The sequence below is a fragment of the Scophthalmus maximus genome, chromosome 15 (genome assembly GCF_022379125.1).
Source record: "Scophthalmus maximus strain ysfricsl-2021 chromosome 15, ASM2237912v1, whole genome shotgun sequence".
NCBI classification, from domain to species: Eukaryota; Metazoa; Chordata; class Actinopteri; order Pleuronectiformes; family Scophthalmidae; genus Scophthalmus; species Scophthalmus maximus.
Genome location: NC_061529.1, coordinates 6,023,822 through 6,041,433, shown reverse-complemented (window position 1 = coordinate 6,041,433; position 17,612 = coordinate 6,023,822). Strand labels below are relative to the sequence as shown.

The following is a 17,612-nucleotide window of genomic DNA, read 5'->3' as shown; positions in this document are numbered from 1 at the left end:
TTCTTCGTCCAAGAATGCGTGTGAGAAGAATGAAAAGGTAGCCAAGGCCTTAAATATTAAAGCGGTTAGAATAAATTTAAAAACTTGGTGAGTTTAAGATAAAGGAAATACCTTTCTGCTGAGGTTAGGAGCCAATCCCAGCTGACATTGGGCGAGAGGCGGGGTTCACCCTGGACAGGTCGCCAGCCTATCGCAGGACCACATAGAGACAGACCCAGGCTTCCTGTGCTCAAAAGAAGGGGGTCCTTTGACTTTTGGGCCCCCAGACCCTGTAGCCAGTGGAGCCGTTCTAGTAATTCATCCATGAGGCTGGTTTTATTGGTCTAAAGATCTAGAACAAGCGAGAGAGTTCATCTCAAGTCAGCGACCATTTCCCAGGTCAAAAATGAACTGACCGAAGAGTTAGAATCCACTATGAAAACAATGTAGAAAAATTGTACTCAAGAAAGACACAGCTTTCAAACTGTACACAAACACTGGTCCATAAATCGATTACAGATTTTATTTTATTAAAAAGAATTTAGTTTCACAGAAAAAAACAAAAAACTGGCTTTTTTCGAGCATTTTAGGGGCAACCGATGTCAACTGCACTGCAGAAAATATCCAATTGTCTCCGACACTCACATGAGGACTGACGACGCAGCCAGCGGAGGAAATGAAAACATGGCTGGACACAAAAAAAACCCCACATTCAGACAAATCTTGTCAGACACAACGATCCATCAACTGCACTGGAAATGAACGATGATAACGACACGCGTCTCCAATTCGGAATCAGTTTAACACTGTTGGTAATGCAAAAAAAAAGAAAAAAGGAAGTTTAAGGAACTTGATTTTGAACGAACCAAACAGATGATCTGCTGTAATACTGAACTGTGAGACGATTACAATCAGACCACACAGCACTTTAAAAGCTGGTGTCCCACAGCGACACAGCGTGGTAACCATTAGATATGAGTAACAGGTGGAGGGGAGGGGGGGCTGGAATATACTGTAAATATGTAGGCCACAATTTGGCAACGAACAAGATACATATCGAAGAAAAAGCTGTACAAACATCGGACAAAAACAAAAACACACTTGATTTAAAACTTTAGTACTAAAGCTACAGAATTCAAAATATGTTTATTGTCTTTTTTTAAAACCTTTTTTTTTACTTCAAAAAGCCATTTTTCAGAATGTGTGCGTGTGTGCGCAGAGCATTTCAAAGATTTGAGAGGGGGCGGGGCTCTTGTCTGAGGTCGGTCACTGTCAAATGACAACCCTCGCTTTGACATCACACACACACACGACAGTTACACCACTTTCCTTCAGGTCAGACTACAGTTGATCTCCGCGTGTGTGTGTGTATGTGTGGCTACTCAACCATCGTCAGAAAACACACACACACACACACACACACACACACACACACACACACACACACACACACACACACACACACACACACACACACACACACACACACACACACACACACACACACACACACACACACACACACACACACACACACACACACACACACAGAAGGATTAAGATTGCGAAAGATCAAAGAGCGAAGATACAGAGCATTTAGTATCGAGATCCTCTGTCTCCGATTTAACCAGACGGATTGAGTTGAGACACCAAACGAAAAGGTGTGTGTGTGTGTGTGTGTGTGTGTGTGTGTGTGTGTGGCGGCTGTACGGAGTTTTACGTTGCTCCGTGCTGCTGATCGCGAGAGGAAACAAACTTTACATCTGTTTAACAGGAGGACCGTCAAAACTGTACGTACTCGTCGGCTGGCTGCGGGGATTACGTAGCCAGAGCGCCGCCATCAGGGCTACCGTTAAGAAGAGCTAAACCAACAACAGGCTGAAGAGGGACAGAAGGAGGAGGACGAGGAGGAGGAGGAGCAGGACGAAGGTCTTCCATAATCACGACGAGGTTCTGGATCCTCCGGCCCGTCTGATAAAAGGAGAGCGGATGCTCGCTCGACGCTTCTGGGGGAGACCCTGGCGACTTGGGGATCCATCGGCAGATCCACTGTGACAAACATCCTTCCATCTTACAGAAAGGAAAAAGTACTTCAACAATGTTTTTTTCTCATCTTCTTCCTAAGAGTTTGGTTGGCAGGTGATCAGACGTCAAAAACCGCCCCGGCCCCCCCTCGTCCATTTACTCTTGATTGGGATCCTGATCTCAGGATCTTTGCGTCTTTCTCGCTTCAGAACATGGGCATGCTGAATCCCTGGAACAAGAGAGAGTAGACAATGTCGGGGAGGAAAAAAATCACAGTGTCTTATTTACGATATTAACACCACAGGGCCCCAAAGTCAAAAAGGTCTAATTCAAAACAACTAGTGGCTTTAAAATCTGATGCAAATGTTTAGTTTCAGTCACTTTCAAATAACTTTTGGTATCGTGTGTCAGCCGAGATTGACAGGAAGGGCCGTAGTTGTGTTTATAGATTCATTTCCAGTGTCTTTTCAATTTCAAGTGACTTCTAAAAAAACTTACTACTGTTAAAAGTGAAAAAAAAGAAGAAGCTAATATTCACATTTTTGGAACTGATTTTTCTTGGACAGAAAAAATAAAACAAAAACATGAAATCATTATGAAATAAATGCAAATTAATTTTCTGTCACCTGACTTATCTATCAGTCGACTAACGCTTTCAGCTGTTCTAACATATACCGACTAAGCGACGACTAAACTTACCGACTCGTCCTCAATCATTGCTGCAGAGTCGAAGAAGTCTGGTCTTAATTCTGCTCGTTCACGTCTGTTCCTTGATGGCGGCTGGAATGGGGAAGAAAAATTAAATAAACTAAATTAATATCCAAAAAAACCCACGATAAACAGGGTCTTGTGGAAATTTTGTACCAGGAAGTCACTTCACTTACCAAGTCGATCACCATGGTGTCCTCAAACTCCTCGTTCATGTCCTCCAGCTGACCCCGCGATGACATCATCACGTCCTCAAAGATCGGCTCTGCGTCGTCCTCCATTAACCCGCGCCTGAACAGGAGAGGACAATTATTTTTCTTCTTTATGAGTTTGTTACTTATCAAAAACATAACTGCAGAGTCCGTCAGGTTAGATAAAACTCTAGAGGAGGTCTGTGAGCCAGGTTTTCGTCAAACGCCATCAGTCCGGGGGTTAAAGGTCAATCACACGTACACAGTCTGCCGGACGCCCTGGTTGCTGCGCGACTTGATGTAGTTCAGGCCCGTCCTGTCTTTCCTGTTCACCTCCTCCATCTTCTGCTGTCCGAGCCACGACATCTGCATCTGAGGACTGAAGACCAAACACAGGGTCAGAAGTCTTGTACTCTATGTCAATTCTAGTTATGCACAGATTTACAATAATCCTCAGTGTTGTGATCATAACAGGTCATTCAGAATGTTGTATGTGGATGTTCAGTGCATGTACAGCATGTGAATGAACTCACTTGTGTACAAAGTCGTTCTCCGACCCTGGTTCTGAGTCCGGGTCTGGCATGTGTTCCGCCGGTCTGTTCTCTCTGAGGACCGTCGAGGTGAGCTGAGGAGTCTGCAGCGCCCCCGGTGTCGGTAGGGTGTCGTTACGCATCAGCCACGAGCCCTCCACGCTACTCTCCTCTGGAAATCGAACACACGGAGACGGTTGACGTTGGATATTAACCATGTACACGTCAAACAAACTGGGTCACCCTCGTCCCTGTGCTGTCTGCTCACCCTCGATGCGCTTCTTGTGTACAGGCGGTCGTCCCTTCTTGCTGCGGACCGACCCGGTTTTGCTGCTGGACCCCGACGTGACGGACATGTGGTCCTCGTCTCCCCCCGTCAGCAGGCTGTTCCTGTAGGAGATCAGCGGCAGCCACACGTCCTCCCGACGCTCCGACATCGACTCTGACATGAACTTCTCCAGGTAGGAGTGGCTGAGCGGAGACAAGATCATTGGTGTTTATTCATGGATATTTATCTACACATTTCTTTATATTACAAGGTAGTAAAGGATCTTTAATCTATGAAAAATAACACGGTGGGATTATACGACTGGATACTTACACGGTCTTTTTGTCTTGGCGGATGAGTTTGGATGAGAATTCGCTCAGGACCTCCAGGAAGGCCAGGTTGAGGGGAGGAAACTCTGCTCCTCGAGGATTCTGGTACTTAAATGCAAACTCTATTCCGTCCCTGATACAAGAGGAAGAGACAGAGACAAGTGAGAAGAAGGAAATAAAATTAAGAAAGAAAGAAACAGAATAAATTAGAATAATTAACAAGGAAAACATCTGATATTTCTTACACACAACCTTCTTTATTTATTGTAACTTACATTTATGATGAACTATTATAGATGTTACTTTTCTGGGCTCAGCTATCAAAATTCAAGAAAACTTTTAATTTCTTCGGTGTTTCACCGAGTAGCATCCTGTGTCAGATATGTTTTACGTCTTTGTTCTTAATGATTCCTCCATTTATAAAAAGGTTTGTTTCCCCTCTGGACTCAACCTTCATAAAAAGTTTCAAGTTTAAATTGGTTCTGCGCCTCTTTTGGGATCTGAGTTGCATCTTACGAATCAGGAGAACAAGTTAGTGAGACAACAAATCCTCCGTCCTTTCTAACGCAGCTTTCTTCTTTGAACGGACTTTGAACCCCAGTTGAGTTTCTCTTCACCTCCTCCCCATATTATTACAGCTGTTAAGAGTCGGTCTAGTAAATCGCCAAAAGGATTAGAGCAGTCATGGTTTCTTACTTGTGCAGCGTGGCCACGGCCTCTCTGGTCTTGATCTGATCCAGGCCGAAGGTGAGTGCAAAGCGACGGGCCAGCTCCTTGATGCCGCTCACGTGAGACGACGTCCGGTCCAGGTTGGGACCCTGGTCCTGCAGCAGCTCGTTGAACAGCTGGAATACAGACACACACGCGTCGACGGTTAGCGTCTGTGGGCGAGCACAAGAAGAATGTACCACGAGGAGCTTGCATTCCTGTCGACGTCTCACCTGCTGCAGACTGAGGATGAGCGTCTTGGCACAGAGGATCTTGTCCGTCTGTCTAGTTTTACTGAGCGTCTCCTTGATGATGTCTCCGTAGTCGTTATAATACTGGGGCAGAGAGAGAACACAGGCGAGAGGACACAAATCAGCACATTCAATCTCGTATCTCAGGGTTTCCTCTTTATTCTTTTATTAACTTATTGTTTTTATCTCAGTGTTTCCAATTAATTACGAAGAATGTGGCGGCTCGTCATAGTCCGATTTGTCCCGCCAGTTTCATAATGATCTGATGATATTCAACACTTCTCTTAATAACACAAGACATCCGTTTTGTGTTGTTACCACCGCGTTGATGCCCTGGTGGCCCATCAAAACATCCATAAGATTTTTTTATCTCAGCAGATAGGCAGAATTTGGCCTAACATCGGGAGATGCCGCTCAGTTTACTGTCAGGTACAGACGAGCACACACCTTCATGTAGTGCTTGAAGATGTCGGCGGCGGCGGGCATGTCCACGATGTCGTAGATGATGAGTTTGCAGAAAGCGGCGAGCAGATTTCTCCTCTTGTGGAGAGCCTCGATCTTGTTGGCCTCGTCCTCCTCGTCTCCCTCTGCAGGCACACGGTCAGAAGTGGAATTTACAAAGAAGAAGAAATTGGGCATTACATTTTTCAAAAAGCTCAGCTCATTAATCTTTTACCGTGACGAAAATCTCAAACTGATACTTTAATTGACCCCATGTTCCCTGTATATAAAGCCGTTTATCTCTCTGGCTCTCACCCATGCTCTGGCTCTCATCGTCCTGGTCGATGAAGACGTGGTCCAGGACGAAGTTGAGCAGCTCGTTCTGCAGAGTGCTGTCGGGGTTGAAGACCAGCGGCTGGAGGCCTTCCCTGCCGCCAGAGACCAGCTGGTGACTGAAGATCATCAGGAGGTCACAGAGAAGCATGAACGCCTGAGCAAGAGGCACAAACAAGAGAGAGTCACGGTTTGACGGAAAGTCTGTTCTATAACGTATTCACTCAGGAAAAATGGCTTATGAGGGATTATGTGTGATCCTGAAAACATGGATGCTGTTGAGACAACTGGACGCGAACAACAAAATTGCCCTCCTTAGCAACTCTCTGGCTCTTTTTTCTTCTTCGGACCTTAATCACGCTTAAGCTGAAGATTATTCTTCAAATAAATAACTGTTTGAGCATTGCTTCTGTTGTGTTTCTGACAATATTGTCAACAATCAGCTGAAGACGTTACATTTTCTGGACAGTGACGGTGTCAGCTGCTCGTATCAGGTGTGTGTTGTTACCTGCTCTTTGACCGGAGTGTTGACGTTGGACAGGCACTGTTGGCACACAGCCAGGAAAGACTTCACCACTCTCCTGAGAGCCATGAGGTCATCCTGCGCGCGCACGCACACACACACACACACACACACACACACACACACACACACACACACACACACACACACACACACACACACACACACACACACACACACACACACACACACACACACACACACACACACACACACACACACACACACACATTTAGCCACATGTCACAAATAACAAATTCTTTCAAAGAAATCAACAGTAAACAGCAGCATCCTTCAGGCTAAATGTCCCAGTCCCTGACGTACTGCGCTAACTAAGAAATCAAACTTTAATGATTTTTAATTTATCATGAACTAACTTTATTGATGCACAAGAATCAATACACGTGTGTTGCAGCGGGTCGGAGAGCAGAGCGGGACATTTGAGAGTCATCAACTACTTGATGATCATATTTGTTTTTTGTTTTTTTAAGATATTCTATATCAAAGCAATCTGCACAATTCAAATATTGATGGTCATTAGCCTAAAAATGCAATCAAGGTATTGGTTTCTGTACCAGCAAGTAGACATGTGGTGTCAGTGGCATTGAAAGTCTGTACAACGATATGTCAAATTATAAAAATATTTGAATTGTTGAATGTCACTTTATACTTCATGAAACTGCTATATGTACATACTAATAAACACAAAGCCTAGCATTTATAGGGCAAACGATTAACATATTAATTAATAAAATATTAGTCGAATGAATCAGCGTGCACATGGGGAATGTTTAAGCCACTGCGGGTCAGAACGTAGATCCACTGAGCTTGAGCTAACAAAAGACCACATTTCAACTTGAACTGCTGCACTGTGGGAAAAGGGGGCAAACACTGACACGTCTTGGACGTTTAGGCTTCAGTGAAATGAGAGATATTCTGGAGTTAAGCCCCTGGATCAGGGTTTAGCATCATTATCCAACAGCGAGGTGGATTTTAACACCTAAGCTGCAGAAATACAGATAAGCTTCTCTCCCTCTGGGCCACTGATGCTCAGACATGGCGGCCTTAACTGTGAGCCTCCCCCCTAACCAAAGATAAACCCGGGGATTGTGGGAGTGTGCACTGAGTCCTGCACCTTGCTGGGAGCCCCCTCTGTGATCTTGACCAGCTGCCACAGGATGGAGTAGTGGGAGCACTGCAGGGCCTGGACGGCGATCTGCTCCGGCATGGAGCCCTGCTCGATGCCCGCCTTCAGCAGCCGGTAACAGCTCCCGAACAAATCCCACCGCGTCAGGTCGTGGGCACTGAGAACGAGGAGAGACGAGAGAGGAAAGCACGTGAGAGCTCACGGAGTTAATTAAACCGTCGAGTTTATTGAGTGGGAGTTATATATCCAGTGCTTTTAGCTAAGATGTACCTTCGCAGAGTTTGTTTTCATGTGGACTGCAACAGAGAGATTTGAATGCATAACTCAAGTGCTACACACACACTGAAATTCATGATTTTCCATCTTACAGCATGTTCTGTGAGATGTACAGCTGAAACGATTAGTTATTTAATAAACAACAACAAAGAATTCTGATCAATAGGTCAATTTAAGCAAGTAAAATGCAAAGGTTCAGCTTCACAATTGTGGGAATTTGCTACTTTCCATTTTCTTATTTGAAGATAATGTGATCTTTGTTTACCATCTTGGGCTACAGGAAACCCCAAAGGAGATTTTTACTATTTTCAAACATCGTTTGGATTAAAGAATCAATCAAAAGATGAATCAAAATTAAAATAATCTCTATTTTCATCCCTAAGCATACTGAAAGTTAAAAACAAGTAAAGTGAGAATCTTACTTGTGGAAAGCTGTGAGTCTCTTAAGAGTAGATAAAACATTGTAGATGTCGTCGTCATCGGCCTCCTCTGCCTGCAGTGCAACAAAAACAAGTTAATACATGAAGACTGGACATACACTGTACTGTTATTGATACCAACCCATTTAAACCCATTTTAAAAATAAGTTTCTTTTGTAAAACTTTATTTTTAGAGCTTGATTTAGGCAAAAACAAGTGCTTATTTTATTTTTATTGTTCAGGCTCACAGTGTAAGCATTTTTATTGTTTTATTGTGCAGGCTCCATTTAAAACCTTGTTTAATGGATGCAGTAGTAGTACAGTAGATTATCAAAAGAATAGAGAAAAACACAGGACAAGTGGCAATAGAAAGGTGAGGCCTGCTACAAAAATTCTAGGTTGAAATCTAACCTTGGACTTTGTAATTATACATGTATGTCTCAACCACCACCGGTAAAACAACTGTGCATTTGTAATTGTCCACCGTGTTCCCGTCGTACCTCCTGCAGCAGCTCCTCGACCGAGTGCGCGAACCGGTCGGTCATCTCGTCGATGAGCTGCGAGCGGGCGATGTCCACGCGGTTCATGATGGTGTACTCCTCGGAGCAGAGGATGCTGTAGGTCTTGCTGCAGGCCTCCAGCACGTCGGCCTCGATGTGCTTCTCCACCACCAGACGGATCTGCTTCAGGAGGGCGTCCAGGTGCTTCTCCATGCGCCCGGCGCTGTACACGTCCAGGTCAAAGAACTGCGGGATCTGCAGCAGGTTGGCCACCTTCTCCGAGTCCGCCTGATACTGTGGGGACGGAGAGATGAGAGGTTTGGATGAAAAGGAGACAAACAGCATTGCAGACAGCAGACGTCCAGAGGCAGTAAAGAGGAAGAGAGACTCATCAATCAACACCAGATGCTTGTGTTTGTGTTGCTCACTTAGTGAAATGGTCAATTGTGTTTGAAGTATTTATCCAGCCGCTTGTCCAAGGTGACGTATATTCAATAACACTCCTCGCGACTACATAAGTAACACGGTGATCAATTATTTCGACAAACAGATCAGACACCCACGCGCTCATCAATCAGCGCCTGGTTCTGGCCGTGTGCTGGCTGCAGGCGAGAGTTGGGAGATGTCTTACCTTGGACAACAGCATGGGCAGAGCCATGATGTAGTGCTCTGTCAGTTTGTTTTTATCGTCTATCTGGGTCTTCCTCTCCTTCGCCGTCAGCACCTGGACAAACAAACGCAAAAACCTGAGGTCAAACGTTTGCTGGGATGTAAAAACAGGAGGGAGACGGCAGTAAAACAGTGAGTTTGAGTTAGTGGAACATATTGTTCTCGCTCTTTTTATGATCTCAGAATGGTTATTCGTGTCTCATTTTACTATCTCTGCAGCGGTGAGGTGTTATCAAGAGACCTTCTGATGCAAGCCCTGAAGATCCGTGTCTTTGAGTCAGACGTTAACCTGGAAGTTTTATGTATTTTTGATTTGACATCTTCACAGGATGTGGGTTTTTGGTTTGTGCTTGAGTCGGAACAAATGTCGGGGGAGTCATGGAGTGGACGAACAGCGATGCCTCAATTTTGTACTATGAACATAAATGATAATGATAAAATACAACGGGTGACCAGCAAATCTTAAGTGTTGCTCCAAGCTTCTGCTGGCAGGTTTATATTCACCTTCTCTCATCTCGTCAATCTCACACATCTACGCACCTTGAAGTTTATGGTGTAGAAGATGCATGTGTTTACTTGACCTACCCGTTTGCCGGTGCCTCTGCCGACGGGCGGGTGCGCCTCTGCTGCCTGTCGGATGGTGCACACCATCAGCTCTATCAGTGCACTCTCCTGTCGGTCTGACAACACTGCGAGGACGGACAGAGGGGAAGGAATGACGAAGGAATGGGAGAGTAAGAGACGCATACAAAGAGAACAGAGAGTTTCAAGTAATTGGATTTTAATTACATCATCTGTTGTAGCTGGTTTTCAGCTTGTGAAGATGTGCTTGACAGGGAAGAAGCCCACAGCCAATTCATAAGGGAGAAAACATGATGTGTGTGTGTGTGTGTGTGTGTGTGTGTGTGCGTGCGTGTGTGTGTGCGTGCGTGCGTGCGTCTTACCCTCCTCTCCCTGCACTGGCTCCTCCAACAGAAGTTCAGCCATACACTCCCAGTCTTTCAGCAGCTCCTGAGAGCTTTCCCACAGTGAGTCCACAAGGTAGGCTGCATGCTCGTGAAGCTGAACACACACACACACACACACACACACACACACACACAGACACACACACAAAATGTCAATCAATATTTGTCAACTGCAGTATAGTGTGAGTCTCTGACAATGTAAATTTGTTTTATCACATTCTACCAAACGTAGAACAACCCAAAAATTATGAAAATATGAATTTTTTAAATGAGAAAGAGTGTTACCTCGCTCTCCAAAAAGAAGAGCACCAGCATGCGGAGGAGATTCCCGTTGGGGCTGCTCCTCCCTCTGCGCTTCGCTAGCGCTTCCTCTGCCTGCGGGTCGTGACGACTGAACAGCCTGGAGATAGAAGAGAGGAGGGAGACGCGGACATTGAACAGTGAGAGGTATAAGAACAGTTCCACCACGGATCCCTGACTTTTAATATGGATGCAACTGAAAAGTAACGCTCTCCGTTGTTTCACAAGAGACAAGAGACCTCAGGATAGAACTCACTTCCGGTGCAGGAATTCTCCGGCGGCGACGGCCACCGGCCGGTGGGCGGAGTAGACCAGGTGATACACATTCTCACAGTCCTCATTGGACAAGGCGTCTTCACTGCCCCTGCAGAAGATAATCCACACGAGTTACATACGAGGAGTAAGAAAATAAAGATAGTGAAGGCAAACAATGCAGAATTAACATTGCTTACACTGTGAGAACTCTAACTGTTGCTTTTTAACAGTGAGACTAAATGTAAACGTACGTTTACAAACTGAATTCCGCCTGATGTCCCAAAATATTGACGAGTGGCCGTAAAACATGCACTTTTCCTGACTTTTACTTGATCAAGCCACAATATGGCCGATGAACCGACAAAAGAATAGCGTATCACTGCAAAGATTCGTGTGTATCCATGTGAATAAAAGCAGAAACAGTGCGAAGCTACTCACTGCAGGATGAGTGTGACCAGTCGAATCGCCTCCACAGCCACATCATACTCCTTATCCAGGGTCATGGAAACTATACGGTCCTGTCAAAACAGATACAAGTGTCCAGACAGAGAAGTTGAATACATGAGCAGAATCAAGAAAGATTAAATTGAATCTTAAGTGCACCATAAATCATATTTTTCGTTCTGGCTGGTGTTACCTTGAAGCGGTTGGTGAAAAGCTCTAGCTTGGGAAACAGTTCTCGGTTTGTGTACAGGTTCTGCAGAGCCTTCAGGCACTTGAGACGCACCTCTCCTTGCTGAAAATGCGAGAGACTGTCAAAAAAACATCTTGAACCAAAGCCGACCCTGGTGGGCTAAAGCGGTTAGCATTCTGAAATCGTGTAAACACCATCAGATCATCCACTAAGACTATTCAGCAGGGGCCCAAACACAAACATCACAAACACAAACAACACAGCAAACCAAGTTCTCACAGAAATATTTGTGCTCACCCTGTCGTGTAGCGTCCAACCGACATATTTCAGGTAACTATCGTTAAGAAAAGCATCACTGTACATCTTCATCCACACGCCGATCTCTTCAATACAAATGGCTCTGATCTCTGCAATCGCATCCCTGGTGAGGAAAGAGAACAATCTCCACCATCTTTCATTTTGAACAAGCTAACTATTAACCATTTACGTTATGTTTGTATTGGATGAAGAAAATCAAAAATAGTAGCAACATCATCACTTCAATTAATATGAACATGAACAGGGTGAGGAAGCGAACCTGTAGCGATGCACAAAGATTCCCTTGAAGATGGAGTTCATCATGTTCTCTATTTCATCTTGGTTTTCCTGAAGCTGCAAAGAGAAAACTACAAAGCTAGAGACAACCCGACATAAACAGCAGCGCTGCAAGGCTCAGGATTAAAAAAAGTTTAAGATTCCAAAATTACAGCACTAATGACTTCTAAGGAATCAAGGGGAATTTCCGCATTTCCTACCACCGTCGTGAGAACTTTCAACAGTCCTCGGGTTATTATTAGGATACTTCTGGTTCTTCACAAGTGCTTGTAAATACCCTCGATTTAAATAGTGAAATCTAAACAAAAAAAGTGACATCAAACATTATCAAACCTCCTTCCTCTTCTGTAGCAGAAGCTCCAGCTTCTCGTTGGCTCGCTTGCCGGCTATCTTGTTCCTCTCGGCCTCGTACTGCCTCTGCGTGTTGTCTTGGTGAATGCTGAGGTTCAGCGCCACATTCACCAGTGCCGTCATCAGCTTCATGGCTACATTAAAAAAAAAAGAAAATGAAATTCACACGAAGCAGCTTAAGAGATGTCTCAGACCGTTGACAATTTATTGATGATATGAGCTGACGGAAGCCGGTGTCCCTACCTGCTAACGTGGAGGTGTGCCTGAAGGCTCGCACTTGGGAGTCGGACAGCCCCGTGAGGAGGGAGATCACGGTGTCCATCATATACTCGTCGTAGATGATGCTGTACTGACACTGGCGAATCAGCACGCTGATGAACTCGCAGAAGTTGTAGCGGAACTTCTTCCACAGAGGCCCCGGCATGGTGAGAGGATAATCTCCGCTGTCCTGTTCACAAAGAAAAAAACCCCCCAGAGGATTCAGATGGACTGTAACATCCTTTATTAAGTTATTTGTTTCCATGAGCATCAGTGCTGCTGAGGTGTTTTTCCATAGTTCACTGCTTTATAGAAAATCTGCTCTCCATTTCTGATTTCTTCTGAAATCCGACCTTTAAGGTTAAGATTCGGATTCACAAGTGATCAAGTCAGATTTGAGATTTGCTGCTATTAAACCATTCAAACGAATGTTCTAGCAGAGGCCACGGATAAGTCTGGGACATGTTTTCAGCAACATGGAAACTGTTGCCCACTGCGGTCGCTTGTTGCGATTTTCTGGTTGGGCTTATGATCACATTTGTTACCAATGAAGGAGACCAGAGCCCCTTTCATCTGTTCAACTGCTATTTGTTTGTTATTCTCTGCTCTGCCTTTGTACCATTGTGTAACGTCTGGAATGTGTCATGTGGCGAGAAGCTGGTTAAAAAACTAACGTGAATTAAAACTGATGTGAGAGTAATTTGAATTAATCATTGAATATCCCCCGTTTCACGTGTTTTCTGTTCAGACATTTCATGTATTTTCCAACTAATGTTGGATATTAAAATAAACCGATTGCAGCTGCATGTTTGAAAATAGTAAGAGGCAGCGGGTTTATTCCTGCTGTGAGAAGAAACCTGAGGAGAGAACACACTGTGTTCACATTATGTTTTTCCCATCGAATAAATATCAACATTATTTTCACTTGAATGTGGCAGAGGCAGGCGGTTACCTCATCGAACTCCTCAGTCATCTTACGGATGATCTCAGCGTTCTGCATGTTCCTGAACATCTCGATCCTCACGGTGCCTGGTTACACAGCAATCAGTCAGATTCACATTTTGTTATTTGGGTTGGCGAACGGCTCACAGTGTTGGAACCACCGTGGTTACACACTCAGTTTGCAGTCATTGAAGTCATTTTTTACCTTTGCACCCCGAGCACTGGATGAAAAAATTGATGAGGTCGAGCAGCGCCAAGTCTCTGTCCTGTTTGTATGATTCAATCCACTCATCCACCACAGACTGTGAACGCAGGGAACACAACAATGAGAATGATTAATGTCACATGACATTATGAAATGTAATAAAAAACACCTGCATGTATCTCATTGAACAATAAATATATTTTACAAGTAACATTTTTGAGTTTGGACGTTTTCTGAATATAAAACCACACAACCACTCTCCATCACCTGCATGGCACTCTTGCCCAGTTTGACCACTTCAAACAGAGTGACGGGGTCTCCGCCGTCTCCATTGTGTTGAGCCACGCCATTGGCTTTCCCTCTCCCTCTGGCTGGTCCCACGGCCTTGTCAGCCGGTGTCTTTCGAGGCTTCTTATTGGACGTCTGCGGGGAGGGAAATGCCAAGTGCTCCGTAAGGAATAAGGAATGGAAACACTCATGTTTACAAATTAACTCTAGAGCTTGTTTCTTTGCATCTTCTAACATACACATGCATGCTCACAATTGTCACATGCAAACTTGTTAACCCGGGGTTTCTCAACACACACTCTTTTCACACACGCTCATACCGGGGCTTGTTTTCCAGGCCTCCCTCTCTTCTTCTTCCCCTTCACCTCTGGATCTTCAATCTCACTCATGCTCATGCTTAAACCCACTGCGTCTGTCGCCCCAGACTCATTGGACGAGTCCCTGAAAGAGCAAAACACAAAACATGTATTGGAACCAAATTTTTTGGTATGATATAAATTTCAATAAGGGCCACTGAAGGGTTATGATTTTATTAACATCCAAAAAACAAAATTTTTATTTTTGTACTTTTCAACGTGTCTCAACCGTGTTCCTTTTGGGTTCAATTTAAGACTTTAAAAAAATATTTTCATACCCAATAGACTGAAGTTAAGTAATAACTTAATTCCCTAGTTATATGGCCTAGAATTTTAGCAAATCATGATATGATCAATTAAATTAAAGAAAACGGATAAATAATTTTTTCTCAAGTCGACACCTTCCTAAGAATGTGACTCACTGTAGGACGGGGAGCTCCGAGGTGATCATCCTGGTCGGGGTGGGGAGCTGGTGAGGTGTGTAACTGTGTGTGTGTGTGTCTTCAGGACCGAGTGTGTTTCAGGTCCAAAGACGGGGGTACGAGATTTTAGATCAGTTGGGGGAAAGGTCTGGAACGGCGGGGGGGGAGAGCCTCCAGGATGGTCCGCACTCGACTTGCTGGCACTTAACTCTCTTCGGCTCCTGAGAAAGAAAAAAACCAAAACAGAACATAAGATCATAATTAAAAAAACACATTTAAAAAACATTTATAGCCTGTAAAACTCAGTTACAGAGCATGTGCACATAAACATAAACCTCATTAAAGACAGTTACGGAAGCTTTCAAGTAATTTATTATTATTATTATTTTATAAAGGCATGATCATATCATATCACTGATAATTTAACTATTTAAAAAAGACAAATTACTGCTCTGCAAGCAAGAAAACCAGTGTCTCTAAAGTGTCTCTGGTGGACCAGGTGAAAGTGGGGAGAGGAGGACACCAACTGGTCGCTTTGAGAACTACAACAGCAAAAAATATTGAGGGACGTTTAGGGAGGACAGGCTCACAGGAGTGTGTTGTTGAGAAATTATTTCAGCACCACGCAGAAACTCGAAAAAGTATCACGGTCCATCACTGTAGTAAAGTTTTGCTCAAAACTTCAAAAGGTGACATGTTGCTATTTTAAAGTTTGTGAAAGTAGAATCCTGTAGAGACAAAGTAAAGACAAGCTATGGCTCAATAAAAGGCTTGCCCTCTGGTTTAGGAAAAAAAAAGGTAAAAGTCTTAAAAGCTGGAGATAAATCTGACTTCCAGGAAAATATGGCCTGTGTGAAAAGTGTGAAAAATCCCAGGTGCCATGAATGATACAAAATCCACGAAAACAATCCCAAAATGCCTTGCAGCCAGAGCTGATGATTAGGGGCCATTTCTTTTCTTTTCAGACAACTGACAGCAATGTTAATTAAAACATTAGTTATTGACCCTGTTCATATGCTAATGAGAGCAGAGCAGAGGTTGGAGGCAATGCCTCTGTTCCACCACAAGAGGCAGTACGATCCACAAAGTCCTCTGACCAAAGTCGTTCTCCAAACTGCTTAAATGGGTTTTAACTGGGACGAGTGGGATCAGAAAAATCAGCTAAGACTCATTAAGCTGACAGCTCAGTCGCGGGGCCACTTCCGTTCACCTGTTAAGTGTTTCGGGGCCGCATTCTCCCCAGAGTGTGTGTGAGTGTATACGTGTGTGTTTGAAAGTAGGTCTGGGCAACAGTAGGGGGCAGGCTAAGAGAGTGTGTATTTAAATACTGTCTTCCACACAGTGTTTGTACTGAGGAATAGCAGGGGGCAGGAGGGCCCCCCCTGAAAATACACACACACACACACACACGCACACACACACACAGTGCCTGAGCTAAATCGTCATTTGAAAACATGGCGAGAGTGTGAGAAAGTACAGGTATTCAGTTGTTACAAACACAGAGTTTCTTTTTTAAAGTCTGTAATCCTGTGTGGCATTTAGGTGATCGTAATAACATTTGACCAAATCAGAAGTTGCCCTTTTCCAAATCTCCAGTGAAAAAGGCAGAGCGCACACATGGGGCAAAACAGATGTTAACTGCTGGGATTTCACCTGCCTGCATTTTAGGCACTTGATATCCCGGATGCACAGACATTAAACCCACAAAAGGAGAGAGAGGCCTGACTCTGCTGACACAGCCGCACACAATAGTATAAATGATGGGGGCAATTCAGTGCAGGCCATCCGTAAAAACGGCATTTGAAAAGGGCAGAAATATTAACTTGCAAAATGCCACGACTGCTCTGCCCGTCTTTCCATCATGTGCCCTATGTGATTTTCTGCATGAATAAGATGGGGCTCAGGAATAGATAGATATTTCATAGCTGGAAGTAGAAAAGAGTCAAATAGCCAATATTATGCTGTAAGTCAGGTAAGTTTCAACTAATGTAAAAAATTATATTGTGTGAAACTTTGGTTGCTGGCGTATGGGGGAAAAGCACAGAACTGTAGTACTATACAATACTTACAGGTAGCTTTAAATACAAGTTTAAATGCATAAATTGAGTATTCAAGGTGTATTCATCTGGTAACTCTTTGCCTAAAGTATGTTTCTGTGAAAAGACTGAGGTCGTTCAAAGACCGAATTATTGAAAACATTTGGAAGAAAGCAAAACAACCGTTAACCTGTCAAAATAAGAGCACTCTGAGAGCGCAGTCCTCAAATTGTGAAAAATCCTTAAAAAACATTACTGGATGCAGATCTGAATCCCGTCCAAAAATTGAATCACCTGTTACGATGCATGAGACTCATATTTGAGTCATGCAAATCCGTCCATAACTTTTCAATGATCCAGCTAACACACAAAAACAAACAAACCGAACCAATCACACAATCTCCTCAGCAGAGGTAAAAAAAAAAAATTACATAAGTGATGACTACTGACGTTTCTCATTGAAACACTACAATATTTTTTAGCCACAGTACATACAGTATATACTGTATTCAGCCGAGGAGAGATTCATTTCTCCACAACAAAGTCTTCCCACAACACACAGGGGCAAAGATACAGCACAGCAAAAACTGTAGAATGTAAACAAAACAAATAAACAAATAAAAAGACAATCATAAAGACAGTGAAGGTGAACAATGTGGAGACGGGGCCACGTGAGAAAAGCCCGAGGGTCTGAACAGAAATACCG

General features: G+C 43.9%; 1 protein-coding gene and 1 long non-coding RNA gene across 2 annotated transcripts in view; one reads left to right on the top strand and one right to left on the bottom strand.

The window, feature by feature from the left end:
* Positions 1–488: 488 nt before the first annotated feature.
* The window catches only part of stag1a (stromal antigen 1a), a 38,223-nt gene continuing 21,099 nt past the window's right edge, over positions 489–17,612 (bottom strand). The window contains exons 2-32 of the mRNA XM_035609513.2: positions 14,871–15,091; positions 14,413–14,533; positions 14,072–14,227; positions 13,805–13,901; positions 13,610–13,686; positions 12,643–12,847; positions 12,382–12,533; positions 12,032–12,105; positions 11,752–11,875; positions 11,458–11,556; positions 11,259–11,338; positions 10,822–10,929; positions 10,551–10,665; positions 10,242–10,359; positions 9,883–9,986; positions 9,260–9,352; positions 8,629–8,922; positions 8,132–8,202; positions 7,422–7,590; positions 6,272–6,364; positions 5,746–5,920; positions 5,437–5,576; positions 4,972–5,073; positions 4,727–4,875; positions 4,035–4,163; positions 3,702–3,904; positions 3,437–3,605; positions 3,166–3,282; positions 2,889–3,003; positions 2,704–2,784; positions 489–2,233 (exon numbers count right to left, since the gene is read on the bottom strand). Of these exons, the coding sequence (XP_035465406.1) occupies positions 2,210–2,233; positions 2,704–2,784; positions 2,889–3,003; positions 3,166–3,282; positions 3,437–3,605; positions 3,702–3,904; positions 4,035–4,163; positions 4,727–4,875; positions 4,972–5,073; positions 5,437–5,576; positions 5,746–5,920; positions 6,272–6,364; positions 7,422–7,590; positions 8,132–8,202; positions 8,629–8,922; positions 9,260–9,352; positions 9,883–9,986; positions 10,242–10,359; positions 10,551–10,665; positions 10,822–10,929; positions 11,259–11,338; positions 11,458–11,556; positions 11,752–11,875; positions 12,032–12,105; positions 12,382–12,533; positions 12,643–12,847; positions 13,610–13,686; positions 13,805–13,901; positions 14,072–14,227; positions 14,413–14,533; positions 14,871–14,899 (3,783 nt within the window). The 5' untranslated portion in view covers positions 14,900–15,091 and the 3' untranslated portion in view covers positions 489–2,209. The remainder of the gene's footprint in view (positions 2,234–2,703; positions 2,785–2,888; positions 3,004–3,165; positions 3,283–3,436; positions 3,606–3,701; positions 3,905–4,034; positions 4,164–4,726; positions 4,876–4,971; positions 5,074–5,436; positions 5,577–5,745; positions 5,921–6,271; positions 6,365–7,421; positions 7,591–8,131; positions 8,203–8,628; positions 8,923–9,259; positions 9,353–9,882; positions 9,987–10,241; positions 10,360–10,550; positions 10,666–10,821; positions 10,930–11,258; positions 11,339–11,457; positions 11,557–11,751; positions 11,876–12,031; positions 12,106–12,381; positions 12,534–12,642; positions 12,848–13,609; positions 13,687–13,804; positions 13,902–14,071; positions 14,228–14,412; positions 14,534–14,870; positions 15,092–17,612) is intronic.
* Positions 1,493–6,169, top strand: LOC118285739. The gene is made up of 4 exons (XR_004785233.2): positions 1,493–1,640; positions 1,754–2,066; positions 3,726–3,894; positions 5,781–6,169. It is a non-coding gene; the product is annotated as an uncharacterized LOC118285739 (long non-coding RNA).